The following is a 14,713-nucleotide window of genomic DNA, read 5'->3' on the forward strand; positions in this document are numbered from 1 at the left end:
GGAGTAATGAATTTTTTTCTGAAAAAAGTCATTTTTGCCGAATTTTCACATATATGACCAATTTTTAGAGCGCCATCTATAAATTGACTAATATAAATCATTAGAAATGTTGAAGAACTGTTCAACAAACATGAAACAATCGATTAGAAATCTTAAAATACCCATATATCTTGTACAACTAATTTTTTTAGCGTGGGGTAAGTATGTACCCCGGTGTGGCCGCGATGTGGCCGGGCTGAGGTGTGGCCGCTAAGGGAATAACGTGCATTTGTAAAATACATTTCGCAGGCAGTAAAGAAAGAAAATGATAAAAATGTTTCTAAGGAGTCTTTATCAATACACATATGAATAATAAATTTCACATGGTCAACTATATTAAACGAGTAAAAATTAGAATGATCGACAAAAACACACTTTTTGTTTTTCTTATGAAGAATTTTTACATATATAAATTGCCGTAAATTCTCGTTATTCTCGCACTTGTAGATTTTAGTTTCAAATGCAGGGACAAACATAGGAAATTTTCGATCGCACGTATGAAAGAACGCGCGGGAGTTTTCAGTTATTCAGAGCACTTCTGAATACGGGATGTCAACAAATTTTTTTTTTCCTATTGTCAAAGATCTTGGACATTGCTCTCGCACATGTAGATTTTGGCACAAAATGTAGAGACAAACGTAGGAAATTTTCGTCACACATATTTATGAGAGATCGTTAATTGTCTGTCTATTTAACTTGAACTTATTTTTAATTTTTGTTCCACGAATGCTCCAAAGTTTAATCACACACAAAAATGACATTTAATTACGTTTCTAAGGGTATATACTTTTACCAATCGGATTGTGGTGAATTTTTGAAGTTCTTCGTCACTTTGTTAGGATTGCCGTCAATTATGTAATAAATTTTGTAGTTAATGAAATAAATTTAGTCAAATATGTATTTTATTATAGACAATTTAAAATCCAGAATCAAGCCTTTTCTTTTAAATAAGTTTTTATATTAAAGAATTAAAAAAAATGTAATTTTAACGTTAACAATGTTACAAGTACTTGTACTTTCCAACCATATATTTGCTTAAATATATATGTAAGTAACATTATATATGTATAAGAGATAGTATAATATCCATAATATATAAACTCGGAAAAAAATGTAATATATATCATACTTTGTATATAATTATATGTAAAATATGTCAATTTTACATATAATTATATATAATTTTATATAATTTTGTATAATTATGTAGAATAATATAAGAAACATTTTTTTCCGGGAACTTAGCATTGATACAGTACAGAAAATTTTATTGGCTGTGTATTCTCATATAAACATAGTTTTAAAATATTATTTTAATGAGACAAGCTGTGCAAAGTGATGTCATGTACTATTATCGAGATATATTCATGATACGTTTTAAAGATGTACTGAATAATTATATGGAATATTTTGTACTGATAATAGAGTTGATTTTCACATATGATATAGCTTATGATCTGAAACAAAAGATATCGAGAGCAGTTGTAATTGCCCACTATCAATTACAGCGACTTTCACCTAGGGAGATTTTTTAATTATTTTTTTCTAGAGCTGTGATTGGCTAATGCTAGTGAACTTGTGTGTGTGTGTGTGTGTGTGCAACTGATATACACTCAAAGATATCATGGACATCAATAATGGATAGTTTTTGAACTGTAATGTTGAGGTGTTAAACTGTAACATACCACGAGCAAAGCATTGATCTGGAAGAAATCCATTGAAGCTTGATGTGTCTCATTCAACTTTAATTTGAAAGATAACAGTATTGATACAGAAAATGATTATTTTGATGTTCCCATTCTCGATATCATTTTGCATTAATGAATGTGGTAAGACTCTACATTTTATATTAAGGAGATACTCTTTATTTCGATGTTCATGAACACTTTCAATATATTTAGTTTCACACAAATGGTATATAAAATACATTTGATGTTATGTCAAAAATATGAAACAGTTAGCAGCTCTGTACAGGGAACGAATTTTACACTTTTGACAAATCAAAGCTTAAAATCTATTCATTATTGAGCTTCATGTTATTAATCGACATTAAATTTTATTCACCCGTGATATCTTAATGTTGCAAGCAAACTTGTAAAGATTCTCCGTTTTGTTTGTAAACCTAATTTCTTGAATTTGCGCCGCGATATCAAAAAATTTTTCCCGTTGCATTTCCTTCATGACATATCCTTTACCATGAAATCGTCCCAGCTCGCGCATTGCCGCTAATGTGTATTCCACTGGAGAATCATATTTATATGGACAAGGATAATATCCTTGTCCGTTGACATTTTCTAAAGCGATTATAGAGTCGATAGGCGGTCGTTCTTCAACATAGAAACATTTTGCATAATTATTCGGTCGGGTGTGCATTTGATAGAACAGGATCTCGTTGCGAAATTGAAGATCAATACGAGCTATCTGACTAAAATCCAACATGGGCATCTTCAGTATTATAGACAATTCCTCGCTCTGTCTGTTTGTTTTATTCTCAAATTTTAAACGTATATGATATATGTTGGACATAATAAAATTGCCAGTAGATTCTAATAATTCGTACTGAGCTTTGTGAATGTCCAATTCAAGATTCTCGATGATCTTCAGCATCATCTCGTTGATCCATCTTTGAACGCTTTCGTAGGACATTTTATTTTGAATACGCGATTCGCAGGTGTCTGAATAATAAAAATAATGAAATATACGTGAGTTATTGATTGAGTTTATATCACTTCGGTAATTAGCGCGGCACTAATAGTGGCTTCTTGTAAAAGCTAGCTAATTTTGCTTGGCGCAAATAAAAATTACGAGTTTCATGAAATTAACATGAAGATTGGGAAATAGATATTGGTGCATCGCGGTACCACAAAAAGTTTAACTGCGCATATCAACGCATACTTTTTGCAAATAGAATGCTGAACAATTTGTTATCAGCTGATGACCGTGTCTGATAATAATTGGCTCATTTAAAATAATATGTGTGATACGGAATAGTATTATAGACAGACGTTAGGCATTATAGTCAACTTGTAAACAACTGTTCCTTGTATTTTTAAAATTAAACGCAATAGTTTTTTAAAAGATATATTTTTTAACGTAATTTACATATGTATTGTAAATGACATGAAAAAGGATGCATTAAAAGTTCTACTTCTTAAATTTTAAATATTTACTATAATAAATAACATATCGGATGATTGTTGTTGAATACGCGCCAAAACGTGCGGCTAGGGAAGCGCGCCCCCCCTCCTTTCGGAGTCCATTTTTGTTACTGCGCACTAGACACTCTCGATACTATTATTGGCTCTATGACTGTAAGGATGTATATGTCGGAGAGGTTACTCGTAATAAATATTGTATTTCTACTGTATCAAGTGTGTATAACCGTCACTTCCTACCACAAAGAATTGGTTGCAACATTCTGGCGACCGTGACAGGACAATCGATTTTTTCGTTGCCAACCATTGTACAGTGACAAGAGACTATTGGGAAGTGACCCCGACACGATGGATAAAATAAGGTTAACACAGAAGATAACGCGATCCGCGTTTACGAGAGCACATACTTCCTTCCAAAATGAGAAAGGGAAAGAATCGCCAGACTTAACCTCCATGCAAGTCAGTTTTGCATTGATTCGAGAAAAAGCCAGTGAACTTAACGAGCTAAGCCAGAAATTACAGGGATTGATGATCGAAGCAGGAGAATCAGAATAGGCTATCAACAAGGAAGCAGAGCACGCAGATGAGTACTTGACGAGATACCATCAGGCCAAACTTGAGTTAACCTCTTTAATAGAACCACAAGACCGCTACGAGCCTTCGACACCGGCTATCACACGAGCTCACACAACGGCCGCAACGACTCAGGAAAGTATACGCGCATTAAAATTGCCGAAAATCGAATTAAGGAAATTTGGTGGAGATATCAAAGACTGGCTTCCGTTTTGGAGCACCTTCAAGAAGATTCACGATGACCGCGCGTTGTCAAAGGAGGATAAATTTCATTATCTAGTACAGTCCACTGTAAAGGACTCGCGTGCGTATGAAGTTGTGAATAGCTTTCCTTTCACAGCGAGTAATTATGAAAAAGCCATTCAAAGTCTCGAATCTCGATTTGGCAAAAAGGATTTATTGATTGAATTTTATGTGCGCGAACTCTTAAAGTTAGTCCTAGATAAAGGTAAAAATGTATTGCTCGTCTCAATCTATGACAAGTTAGAAACACACATGCGAGCGCTCAAGACCTTGGAGATAACAACAGATATGTGCGCAGCTATGTTGTTCCCTTTGGTGGAATCTTCCCTGCCAGAAGAGACATTGCGAATATGGCAACGAACAATGACCTCGTCAATTCCTCTAGGCGGTGTATCTGTTGTGACTCTTAACGCAAAAGACCGTCTCACGAATTTAATGTTTTTTCTAGGAAGAGAGGTGGAAAATGAAGAGCGCATACAGATGGCCAAGACGTGCTTCGAAAACAGAGACGTCCAGATAACCAAAGATAAAACTAAAAGAAAACAGAAGAAAAATGATCCAGATCGAGATCCGGATGTCGCCACAGCAGCTGGTTTGTTAGCCGTGAAAGAAACAAAGCTACAATGTTTATTTTGTAAAGAGAGTCACGACAGTTCGCGCTGCGAAAAAGCAAGAAGCATGAATATGGACGAGAGGATGAAGGTCATAAAAGAAAGGAAAGGCTGCTACAAATGTCTAAAGGTGGGACATAGCTACTTAAAATGTCGCAGCAGAGAAAGATGCCCTTGGTGCGGAAAAGGACATTTTCTCTTGGTATGTAGAAACTTATCTAATAAAAGCGAGTCAAAACAGGCCAATGAGGAAAAGCCTACCAATCTAGATTTCAATGAGGGTAACAGTTGTCTCGCTAATATCTCGTCAAGTACTAGAATCTTTTTGCCGATATTAAAGGTTAAGATAAATGGTCCGAAAGGTGAGGCAGAAGTCCGAGGTCATAGGTACCGGTTCACATCGATCTTACATTTCAGAGGGAATAACGAAAACGCTAGGATATGAATTTGTAGGCGAGCAGACGATGATACATTTGCTGTTTGGCGGAAGCAAAACCAAACCCCAAAGACACAAGGCTTGTCGAATCTATGTCAGCAACTTAGATGGCACGTATTAGATGGTACAAATGCGACTTCGTGGCTTTGCAACAGGGTGTCATTTGTCAAGATACGCCCAGGATGAGTAGCGGACCATGGAAGGAAATGCTTAGCAGAAAAGATATACATCCACATGATACTGGAGAAGAAGAAGCGCCTATCTCATTGTTGATAGGGGCTGATGTTGCTGGCAAAATACTTACTGGAAAAATACTTCAGATTGATCAAGGAATAACGGCTCTGGAAACCAAACTTTGATGGATCCTTTTGGGCAGAAAACTTGATGATAACAGCGAGTCAGATGCAGCTCTAATGGTTATATCCATGCTCACAAGAAGCAAGTGTGTCGGACCTGTGGAGACTTGACACATTGGGTATCACTGACCCAATAGAAAGCATTACTAAAGAGGCCCGTCAGACTGAAATCAAACAACTGATTCAAGAAACAACCAGAGTCAACGATGAAGGCCACTACAAAGTTCTTCTACCATGGAAGGAAAATCATCCACCTTTACAAGATAACCGAGATGTCGCGGAGAGGAGACTAAAAGCTGTCACCAAGAAACTACGACATGAAGATTTGTTTGAAGACTATAACTCAGTCTTACACAACTGGCTCGCCGAAGGTGTCATCGAGAGAGTGCCTACACACAAAGTCCAAAAAGAAAGCTATTACCTGCCTCACAGACCAGTTGTTAAGAAGGAAGGAACCACTAGGATCCTATCGGTTTTTGACGCCTCAGCAAGGACCAAGGATTCACCCTCGCTCAACCAATGTCTAGAAACCGATCCCAACCTCATTGAACATATTTCGGCACTGTTACATCGGTTTCGAGAAAGAAAGACAGGAGTGACCGCAGACATTGCGAAAGCATTCTTACAAATTAACATCTCCTCGTCAGATCGGGATGTTCTGAGGCTCTTGTGGTGGGGTACCAATGGAGAATTGGAGATTTATCGTCATCGGCGGGTCGTATTCGGCGTAACAAGCAGCCCATATCTTTTGGGAGCTACTATCGATATGCATCTTGAACGGGCTTTACAGTCCGATGTTTCGCAATGCCAGAAATCAATTTACGAGAAATTAACAAAGTCTTTCTATGTCGATGATTGTATTACTAGCGTTGATTCTCATTCTGATTTCGAGATCTTTCAGAAAGAAGCCAGTTCCCTACTGAGTCAAGCAAAATTCGATTTGAGAGGATGGAAGTATACGGGAATGAACTCAGAGAATCGATCAACCATACTCGGACTCGTTTGGGACACCAAACGTGATACACTCTCATTGTCAGGTTTCCCCTCACGGCCGATCCCGGAGAAGATAACAAAGAGAGAAGTGCTATCACGAGTACAGCAAGTGTTCGATCCTCTCGGGCTCGTCTGTCCAGTGCTCTTAAAGCCAAAGTTGATGTTACAACGTCTCTGGAATCAAGATATGGACTGGGACACCGAGATCGATTCCGACAGCAAAAACGAATTCATAGAATGGACACGATAACTGGACCTCCTCAGCATGTTGAAAGTCCCTAGATGTATTTTTGGAGAAGAAAGGAATACCGAATCATTATCCTTTCATGTTTTTGTGGATGCTAGCAAGGATGCCTACGCGGCTGCGCTTTTCGCAAGAGTAAAAGCAGACGCAGGGGTTGAAGTCCATCTTATCGAAGCTAAGTCAAGAGTAGCCCCGAAAGGCAAGAAGACTATACCTCGTCTCGAACTGTTGGCCGCCTCTATTGGAGCTAGACTAATGCACTCTTTTATCCAGGCCACCAATTACCGAGACATCAAAATATATTTCTGGAGCGATTCGACCACTGTCCTAACTTGGATACGTCAGACGAGACAGTGGGCTGTATTTGTGTGGAACCGCGTCCAAGAAATAAGAAGACTTACTGAAGTTGGTTCCTGGAGATACGTTCCTGGGAAGATGAATCCTGCGGACTTACCTTCTCGAGGCTGTGATACGAGAAAGTTTTTTGAGTACAGATGGTGGGAGGGGCCCGCGTGGTTGAAACTCCCCCCCGATCGATGGCCTACAGAAGAGGGTGAAATCAACGAGAAAATGATAAATATGGAGTTGCGTAAGATCCCTAGACAATCGAAGAAAACTACCTTCGAAACCCCTATAAGCGGGATCGTTATGGTCAACTCCACGAAGGTTTCCAGCGAAGAGGATATTCCGTGGTATCTACACAGATTCTCGTCTTACCCTAAGATTTTACGCATGGTCGCGTGGATAACATTTTAAACGGTTGTCGCGGGATCTCCGTGACCAGGGAGCAAGAGTTAAGTGCAAAAGAGATTGTTGCCGCTGAATTACTTCTTTGCAAGCTGGCTCAAAAGGAATCTTTCGCGGGGGGGAACGATCCCCGTTTGCGTGGGTTGAATGTCTTTGAACATAATGGACTCTTGCGAACCAAGACAGTAATCTCCAATCGTCAAGACACATTCCATTTTAGGTGCCCTATACTATTGGATCCCACTGACGAAAAAGATTATTTACTATCTACATCTGAAACTTAACCACGCTGGTGTAAACTGTAAAAGTGATTAGTTCACGTTGCGGCAATACTGCCATGTTAATTTGCCTTGACTACGAGTCCCTAGCAACGAGTTGTTGAAGACAGTTTGAAGCGTAGCCGTCGTGTCACTCGGACGTGTTCGCGCCGTCATCTACGATTTGTACATCCAATAATAAAGGAAAACTTATATCCTTAAACTAATTGGCCACATTCTCATTAAGTGTAGTAAAGCTTTATTCGCCCTCAATTACATCAAAGAAAACATATCAAATTCAAGATTCTACACTGGCATCAACATTGTGATGAACAATCTACGAAAAAAATATTGGATTCTACGGTACCGCCGCACCGTAAGCTCTGTCATACACAAGTGCACAACCTGCTGCAGACACATGGCGAAAAACCTAGAGGTACCCCCTGGCTCGTTACCTCAAAACAGAGTTAGAGATGTTTCGGCATTCGAGGTAACGGGCATCGATTATGCTGGACCTCTTTTCTTAAAGGAGGGATGTAAAGCTTACATCTGTCTATTCACATGTGCTGTCTATCGTGCGGTCCACTTGGAACTAGTCTCGTCTTTGTCAACAGAGGAATTTTTGGAAGCTTTCAGACGGTTCGTAGCTCGTCGAGGAAGACCCTCTGTGATTTACAGCGACAATGGCAGAAACTTTGTAGGAGCTGCAAATCTGTTACGAAAGATCAACTGGGAAAAGATCTCCAACTATTGTGCTCTTAATGAAATGGAATGGCATTCTAATCCTCCTTCAGCTGCTTGGTGGGGAGGATATTGGGAGCGTCTTATCCGCATGCTGAAGGAATTGTTGAAGAGAACGTTACGAAAGACTTCTTTGAATTATGAAGAAATGACCACGGTTCTATGCGACTGCGAGGCCGGATATATATCATGAATTCAAGACCGCTTACCTATTTAGCCGAAGAAAACACAGAAGTTGCGGCTATTACTCCCGCTATGTTTATTAAAGATGTAAAAGAAAGTAGCGTTCCAGATTTAGATCAGATTAACAGTTCTCACTTCGCAAAAAGGTTGCGCTATCGTCAACGATTAAGGGAAGAACTAAGAAAGCGCTTTCGCATTGAATATCTAGGACAATTATCCCGACGAACCAAGTGCGAAAATAACTACGCTCAAGTCGCTGTTGGCGATGTTGTACTCATCGGGAACGATTTGCAGAAGCGTTTAGATTGGCCGCTCGCCGTAGTCAAAGAAATTTTCTTAGGAAAGGATGAATCAGTCCGCGTGGCAAAACTAACTACTGCAAAGGGTGAATTAATCCGGCCGGTACAAAAATTGATATCCCTGGAAGTGAGACACTCCGATGTCGAGATCAACCAATTACTAGAGACGTCAAAAGCTCAGGAACCGCCACAGAAAATACTCGACGAGTCGAAACCTGCACCCAAAGAAGAAACAAGTCATAAGACACGAAGCGGCCGACACAAGAAGCCTCTGCGACTTGGCTTTTAATCATTTTGTTTTTTTTTCTGTCTCCTGTTTTTTAGGATAGGTTGAGTTGCCCCTAAACCCTATACTATGCACCTCAAGGTGGGAGAGATGTTGAATACGCGCCAAAACGTGCGGCTAGGGAAGCGCGCCCCCCCTCCTTTCGGAGTCCATTTTTGTTACTGCGCACTAGACACTCTCGATACTATTATTGGCTCTATGACTGTAAGGATGTATATGTCGGAGAGGTTACTCGTAATAAATATTGTATTTCTACTGTATCAAGTGTGTATAACCGTCACTTCCTACCACAAAGAATTTGTTGCAACAATTGTATATTCATGTGGACATAAACGTAATTCGCGTAATATCATCATTCATTGACATTTTCTAATATGATTACTGAGTTGGAAGATGATTATCCCCTTCGAGGTAGAACCATATTGCGATGTAGATGTAATATTCACTATAATATGATAATAAAATAATGCATAACAATATATAGGGTGGCCTATTGAAAACGAAACAGACCAAATATCTCTTATAAAAATGATTTTTCGAATAAAACGTAAAAAGATCAATTTTTGTTTGGAAGAGGCCATCTTTTGACGTATAATTCTTACCATCAAGATTAACTCCCTAAACGGGGGTGCCAATCTTTAAAAAATTTTAAATGGGAAGGGGGGGGGTTCAAATGATATATATCATTAGAAAGGTCTTTTAATTCCTTACATTCCTATGTTTGATTTTTTTTAATTCGATCAATTTGTTTAGACGATACAGAATGTTTAATATGAAACAAACAAATCTTCATATCTTTACGCTTTTTTCTTTGTTATCTATTGGATCAATTCATTAATCATTTGCAAAGCAAAAAAAGGGTCTAAGACGCATACCGTTGTGTAAGTTAGCGTGATAATTGTTCGAAATATTGACCACCGACTTCCATACAATAACAGAGATTCTGCTCGAAACTTATAATATATACATATTACGGAATTATAATATATACATATTACGGCGCAAGATTTTACAAATCTTGCAGCATTGTTACAGAGACATTAAAAAATATTTTGACTTTTGAGTAATGAATCGCTGTCATATGTGGAAACATATGTCAATTACACGTTATATGATTGTTAATTATTTCCATTAATTTATGGTTTTTGCACACTAAATGCTTGTCGCGTGACAAAATGCAATAACCAATAAACATGTGAGGAACTGTAAATTTATTGGTTACCGTGTCGCATTTTGTCGCGCGGCAAATGTTGCGGGAGCCATTAGGGGAATTATAGTGTTCATTGAAACATTTGTTATCGTCGTCGTGCAAAAAGATTTTTTAAACTTTATAATCAATTCTCATAATTTTTTGGAATATTTGGATTAAAAAAATTCTTTGTACATGGCAAAAAAAAATGAAATAGAATGCGTGGGGTTTCTTATTATTTCCATTTCACTAGTTAAGAATATGTATAAAATAGGTGTACCTATGCATAAAGTGTAAAATATATATTTGCGGAAAAGTAAAATACATGTCTACATATGTATAAAATTAAAAAAATGTATATATGTACCTGGATATACAATTTTCAATTAAGCATAATAATTATAATATAAAATATAATTAAAATACATTAATTATAATATAAAATATATTTTGATAAGTTCTTTTTTTTGCATCTTTTTGTTTATATCAAAAATTGTTTTTCAAATTATATTCAGTAATAATAAAAGAATTATTTTTGATAATCTCATTGCAAATACATTGCGCTGCAACATTGCTACGACATTACAGCGTAATCTTGCTGAAGGCGAACATTTTATGATGCTATGACGTTGGAATATATTGCAAATACATTGCGCAATCTATTTGCAATATTACAACATTGCAATGAGATATATCTTCAATCATTTTGCAATCATTTTGTGCTGTATAGAGGGTAACTACCAATAAAGCGCATAAGTATTTCACTTGTGATATAATTTCAGAAGGATCCAGCTGTACTTTCTGCAAGACATCGATAACGGTAAGTTCAAAATTTGGTAATTATATACAATAGGTCACGCAACTTAAAAATCAATAAAATTATGCTTATTCGACGCGTTTTTGCATAAAACAAAAGAATCTGACAGAAATAAGCGTCGCTCTGCCTCGCGAATCGAAATATTAAAGTTGACTATTATTGAAGAAAATCAACAGAAACAATTTGAAGTTGAATTGTTGAATATGTATAGAGTTACCAAACTTTTTTGTAATAAGAACCCAGACATCATATTCACAAATGCTGACAAAGGCAATGTAACAGTCGCGATGAAAAAACAAGATTACATAAATTGAAGAAACACTACAGGATAAAAACACTTATTAGATTACTGAATACAATCCGATTAACAAAATTGAAAAGCAACTAAATAGTTATTTAAAGAATTGGCTTGATAAAGATCTCATTACAAGAAAAGGTTACCTTGTACTACCTTCCAGCGACTCTAATTTACCTAGAATTTACGGATTACTTCAAATTCACAAAGGAAATACACCATATAGAATTATAGTTTTCTCTGTCAACACATCCCTGTATCCCATAGCTGCTTCCTACATTCCTCTTATATTGAGAGGAATCCACGACAAACTCGTAACAGCTACGATGCTTTCAAATCATTAAATGACACCGATATTGACAATTCTGTTTTACTTTCACTTGATGTTATTTCTATGTTTACGAACATTCCTCTAGATCTTGCAATCAATAGCATAGAAAAAAGATGGCCCTTAATTTTAACTAAAACCAATATTCCATGCGTCGAGTTTGTTAAAATGCTAAAATTTATTTTTACTTCAATCTTTTTCACTTTCAACAACAAAATATACAAACAAATTTTTGGGACACCAATGGGATCCCCTCTGTCCCCTATTTTAGCTGAAATTGTATTGCGAGATTTAGAGGAGAAAGCTCTCGACACATTGAATTTAAATTCCATATTTTATCAACGATACGTCGATGATATTATTATGACTGCGCCAAAAGAATACATCGACAACATTCTCATGGTTTTTAACAGCTTCCATAACAGGTTACAATTCACATGGAAATTGAAAATGACAGATGCTTAAGCTTTTTAGATCTACTATTGAAGGTTGAGAATAATAAAATAACTGTTGACTGGTTAAAAAGACGTTCTCCGGCGGATATCTTTCTTTTCTATCCAATCATCCTACCTCTCATAAAATTGGTTCGATTTTCAGTCTCTTGGACAGAGCCATTCTTCTTTCTCATCCTAAATTCCATCAAAAAAATATTGAATTTGTTGTAAACATTCTCCTAAACAATTGCTATCGTTTGTCTCTAATTTTTAATTGCATAAACAAAAGAATTAAAAAAATTATACATGAGAAATTAAACACAGAGCGTTAACAATGTGATCTCGGACAGTACAAACAATATATTATTAAAAAAATTCTTTTGTAGTACCTTATATACCGAAGGTTTAGTATTCTGTCACTTCATCTTTTAACAAATCAACTTCATAATTGGCTACAGAATCTTAAATACTTTAAGCTCCTTTATTAAAGTTCATAAAGGCAAACTTAATAAAATTAAGGCTCCTTCCCAATCAAAATTGTGATCGTAATTCAGTCTATTGTCGGAGATGACGGAGAGTTCGGAGGAATTCTGCTTAATGTTATTTCTATGTTTATTTATACGGATTTTAAGTTGTCTTTTCGTTTGCCCCACATACAACGCATCACAATCTTGACAATTAATTTGATAAACAATGTTCTGGCTTTGAAATTAATTAATTTCTGATTTAGACTGAATTACGATCACAATTTTAATTGGGAAGGAGCCTTAATTTTAGATATAAAAGAGAATTACAACAACAAAATTATTTTAGAGATGCTACACATTAAAAAACAAAACAAAGGTATATACTCTCAGAAAGACACGGATCGTCTGGACGACTCTTATTGTTACTTATTGAAAAATTGTTAAACAAATAAATAAATATCAGTCGGGTACCCTTAATCTCTGTCTGTCACCATTGTAACTACACTTGCGCTCAACAGTATCAGACGAATATGTAGCTTCTTTTCGCATATTTTAAGAAATTCAACCTCAATCATCTTATAAATATTTAAATTGATGTAATACAAAATTTGACAATAGAGAATAATTTGGCAATTTACTTTCATATAACTTATGCTTTTTTACCTCTTGACTTGATATATTATGTTGACGACAATGAATTTCTCACTTTAGACACAATTCACATAAAAACAGGAGAATCAACTCTTCGAAACAATTGTACCACAAGAGTGCTTTCCAGCAAGGACACAATCAAACACAGTGTAACACAGTGAATCATTTCATCCTTGTTTAACGTAAGCAAACAACAAGGACGTATGATTCACTGTGTTACACTGTGTCTGTGTCCCTTGCTAGAAAGCACCCTATGTCTCACTGATCGTAAGATTATCCATCTCTTTGACTATGTAACATTTTCATGAATCGCTGAGGAAGGACCTGTGAGTTCCGAACCTGTGAGTTCGACTTACTATATTAAGTTTTATATTTTCTTATATTCTTTATATACTGTTTGTCATACTAAAACATTGTATGCGATTAAATTACTTTATATAAAAGATCTTTATTACCGTTCGATTCAGACCGTTGTTTTCTTTACACTTTGCATTGCAAAAAACGAGCGAAATTTAAATAAATTTTATAATATGTATGTATATAATAACCATATATGAAATATGTCCATACATGTTCACACATCTCTTTTTTTGTAAAATTACTTTTTAATGTAATAAAAATAATTTGAAAAAATGTAAAAAAATTATTTATGTATAATTATATAAAAAATTATGCATAATCGTGTATGAGCAATTTTTTTTACATTTTTCTAAACTTGTTTTTTTCTAAAACGAACAATATGAAAATTATCCCTTTAATTATTTTTTTATGTTTTCACATTGCTATAATTATTGTTTCTATTACACTAAAAGGTATAAATTTTACAAAAGAAAGAGGGATGTATGAACATATATATATATATATATACGACCTTTTTTGCCAATCACTTTTGTGTAGATAAAGTGGACTAAACTGAGTCGAAAAGTCCTCTATCATTTTGCAATAGTTAACAAGATATTAATTACTAAAAATTGCAAAATATTGTGGTTTTGAATAATTTTTTACTCAAATACTATCAATTTTACAGAAAAACTGCAAGAGATAAAAATTATTTATTTTTTTCTCATAAAGTTCTGAGAATTTTTTCAGAATTTTTTATCAACTTTTTAGTACTGTATTTTTTTATTTTTACCTACACGAGAAAATACGGTATTAAAAAATTCTTAAAAAATTCTCAGAACTTTATGAGAAGAAAATAAATAATTTTTGTCTCTGGCAGTTTTTCTGTAAAGTTTTAAGTAAAAAATTATTCAAGACTAATATTTTGCAATTTTTAGTAATTAATATCTTGTCAACTATTGCGAAAATTGCAAAATGGTAGAGGACTTTTCGACTCAGTTTAGTCCGCTTTATCTACACAAAAGTGATT

The 14,713-nt window shown here is 35.6% G+C and overlaps 2 protein-coding genes across 2 annotated transcripts; one reads left to right on the forward strand and one right to left on the reverse strand.

The window, feature by feature from the left end:
• Positions 1-2,088: 2,088 nt before the first annotated feature.
• LOC108767498 (uncharacterized) lies at positions 2,089-3,501 on the reverse strand. Its single transcript, XM_018517411.1, has 2 exons — positions 3,435-3,501; positions 2,089-2,714 (listed from the first exon to the last, which is right to left on the reverse strand). The coding sequence occupies exons 1-2, from the start codon at positions 3,499-3,501 to the stop codon at positions 2,089-2,091; spliced, it is 693 nt and encodes a 230-aa protein (XP_018372913.1).
• A 3,170-nt stretch (positions 3,502-6,671) lies between these two features.
• On the forward strand, positions 6,672-8,588 carry LOC108767500 (uncharacterized). The gene is made up of 2 exons (XM_018517412.1): positions 6,672-7,203; positions 8,269-8,588. Exons 1-2 carry the CDS (start codon positions 6,672-6,674, stop codon positions 8,586-8,588), a joined length of 852 nt encoding a protein of 283 aa, XP_018372914.1.
• Positions 8,589-14,713: the final 6,125 nt, after the last annotated feature.

Source organism: Trachymyrmex cornetzi, unplaced genomic scaffold (genome assembly GCF_001594075.2).
Source record: "Trachymyrmex cornetzi isolate Tcor2-1 unplaced genomic scaffold, Tcor1.1 scaffold685, whole genome shotgun sequence".
NCBI lineage: Eukaryota > Metazoa > Arthropoda > Insecta > Hymenoptera > Formicidae > Trachymyrmex > Trachymyrmex cornetzi.

Coding starts and splice junctions, on each gene's coding strand:
- LOC108767500 (XM_018517412.1), top strand. CDS start 6,672: ATGTTGAAAGTCCCTAGATGTATTTTTGGAGAAGAAAGGAATACCGAA. Junction 7,204..8,268: donor TCGATGGCCTACAGAAGAGG/GTGAAATCAACG, acceptor CTTTGTCAACAG/AGGAATTTTTGGAAGCTTTC.
- LOC108767498 (XM_018517411.1), bottom strand. CDS start 3,501: ATGGTTGGCAACGAAAAAATCGATTGTCCTGTCACGGTCGCCAGAATG. Junction 2,715..3,434: donor GTTGCAACCAATTCTTTGTG/GTAGGAAGTGAC, acceptor TTTATTATTCAG/ACACCTGCGAATCGCGTATT.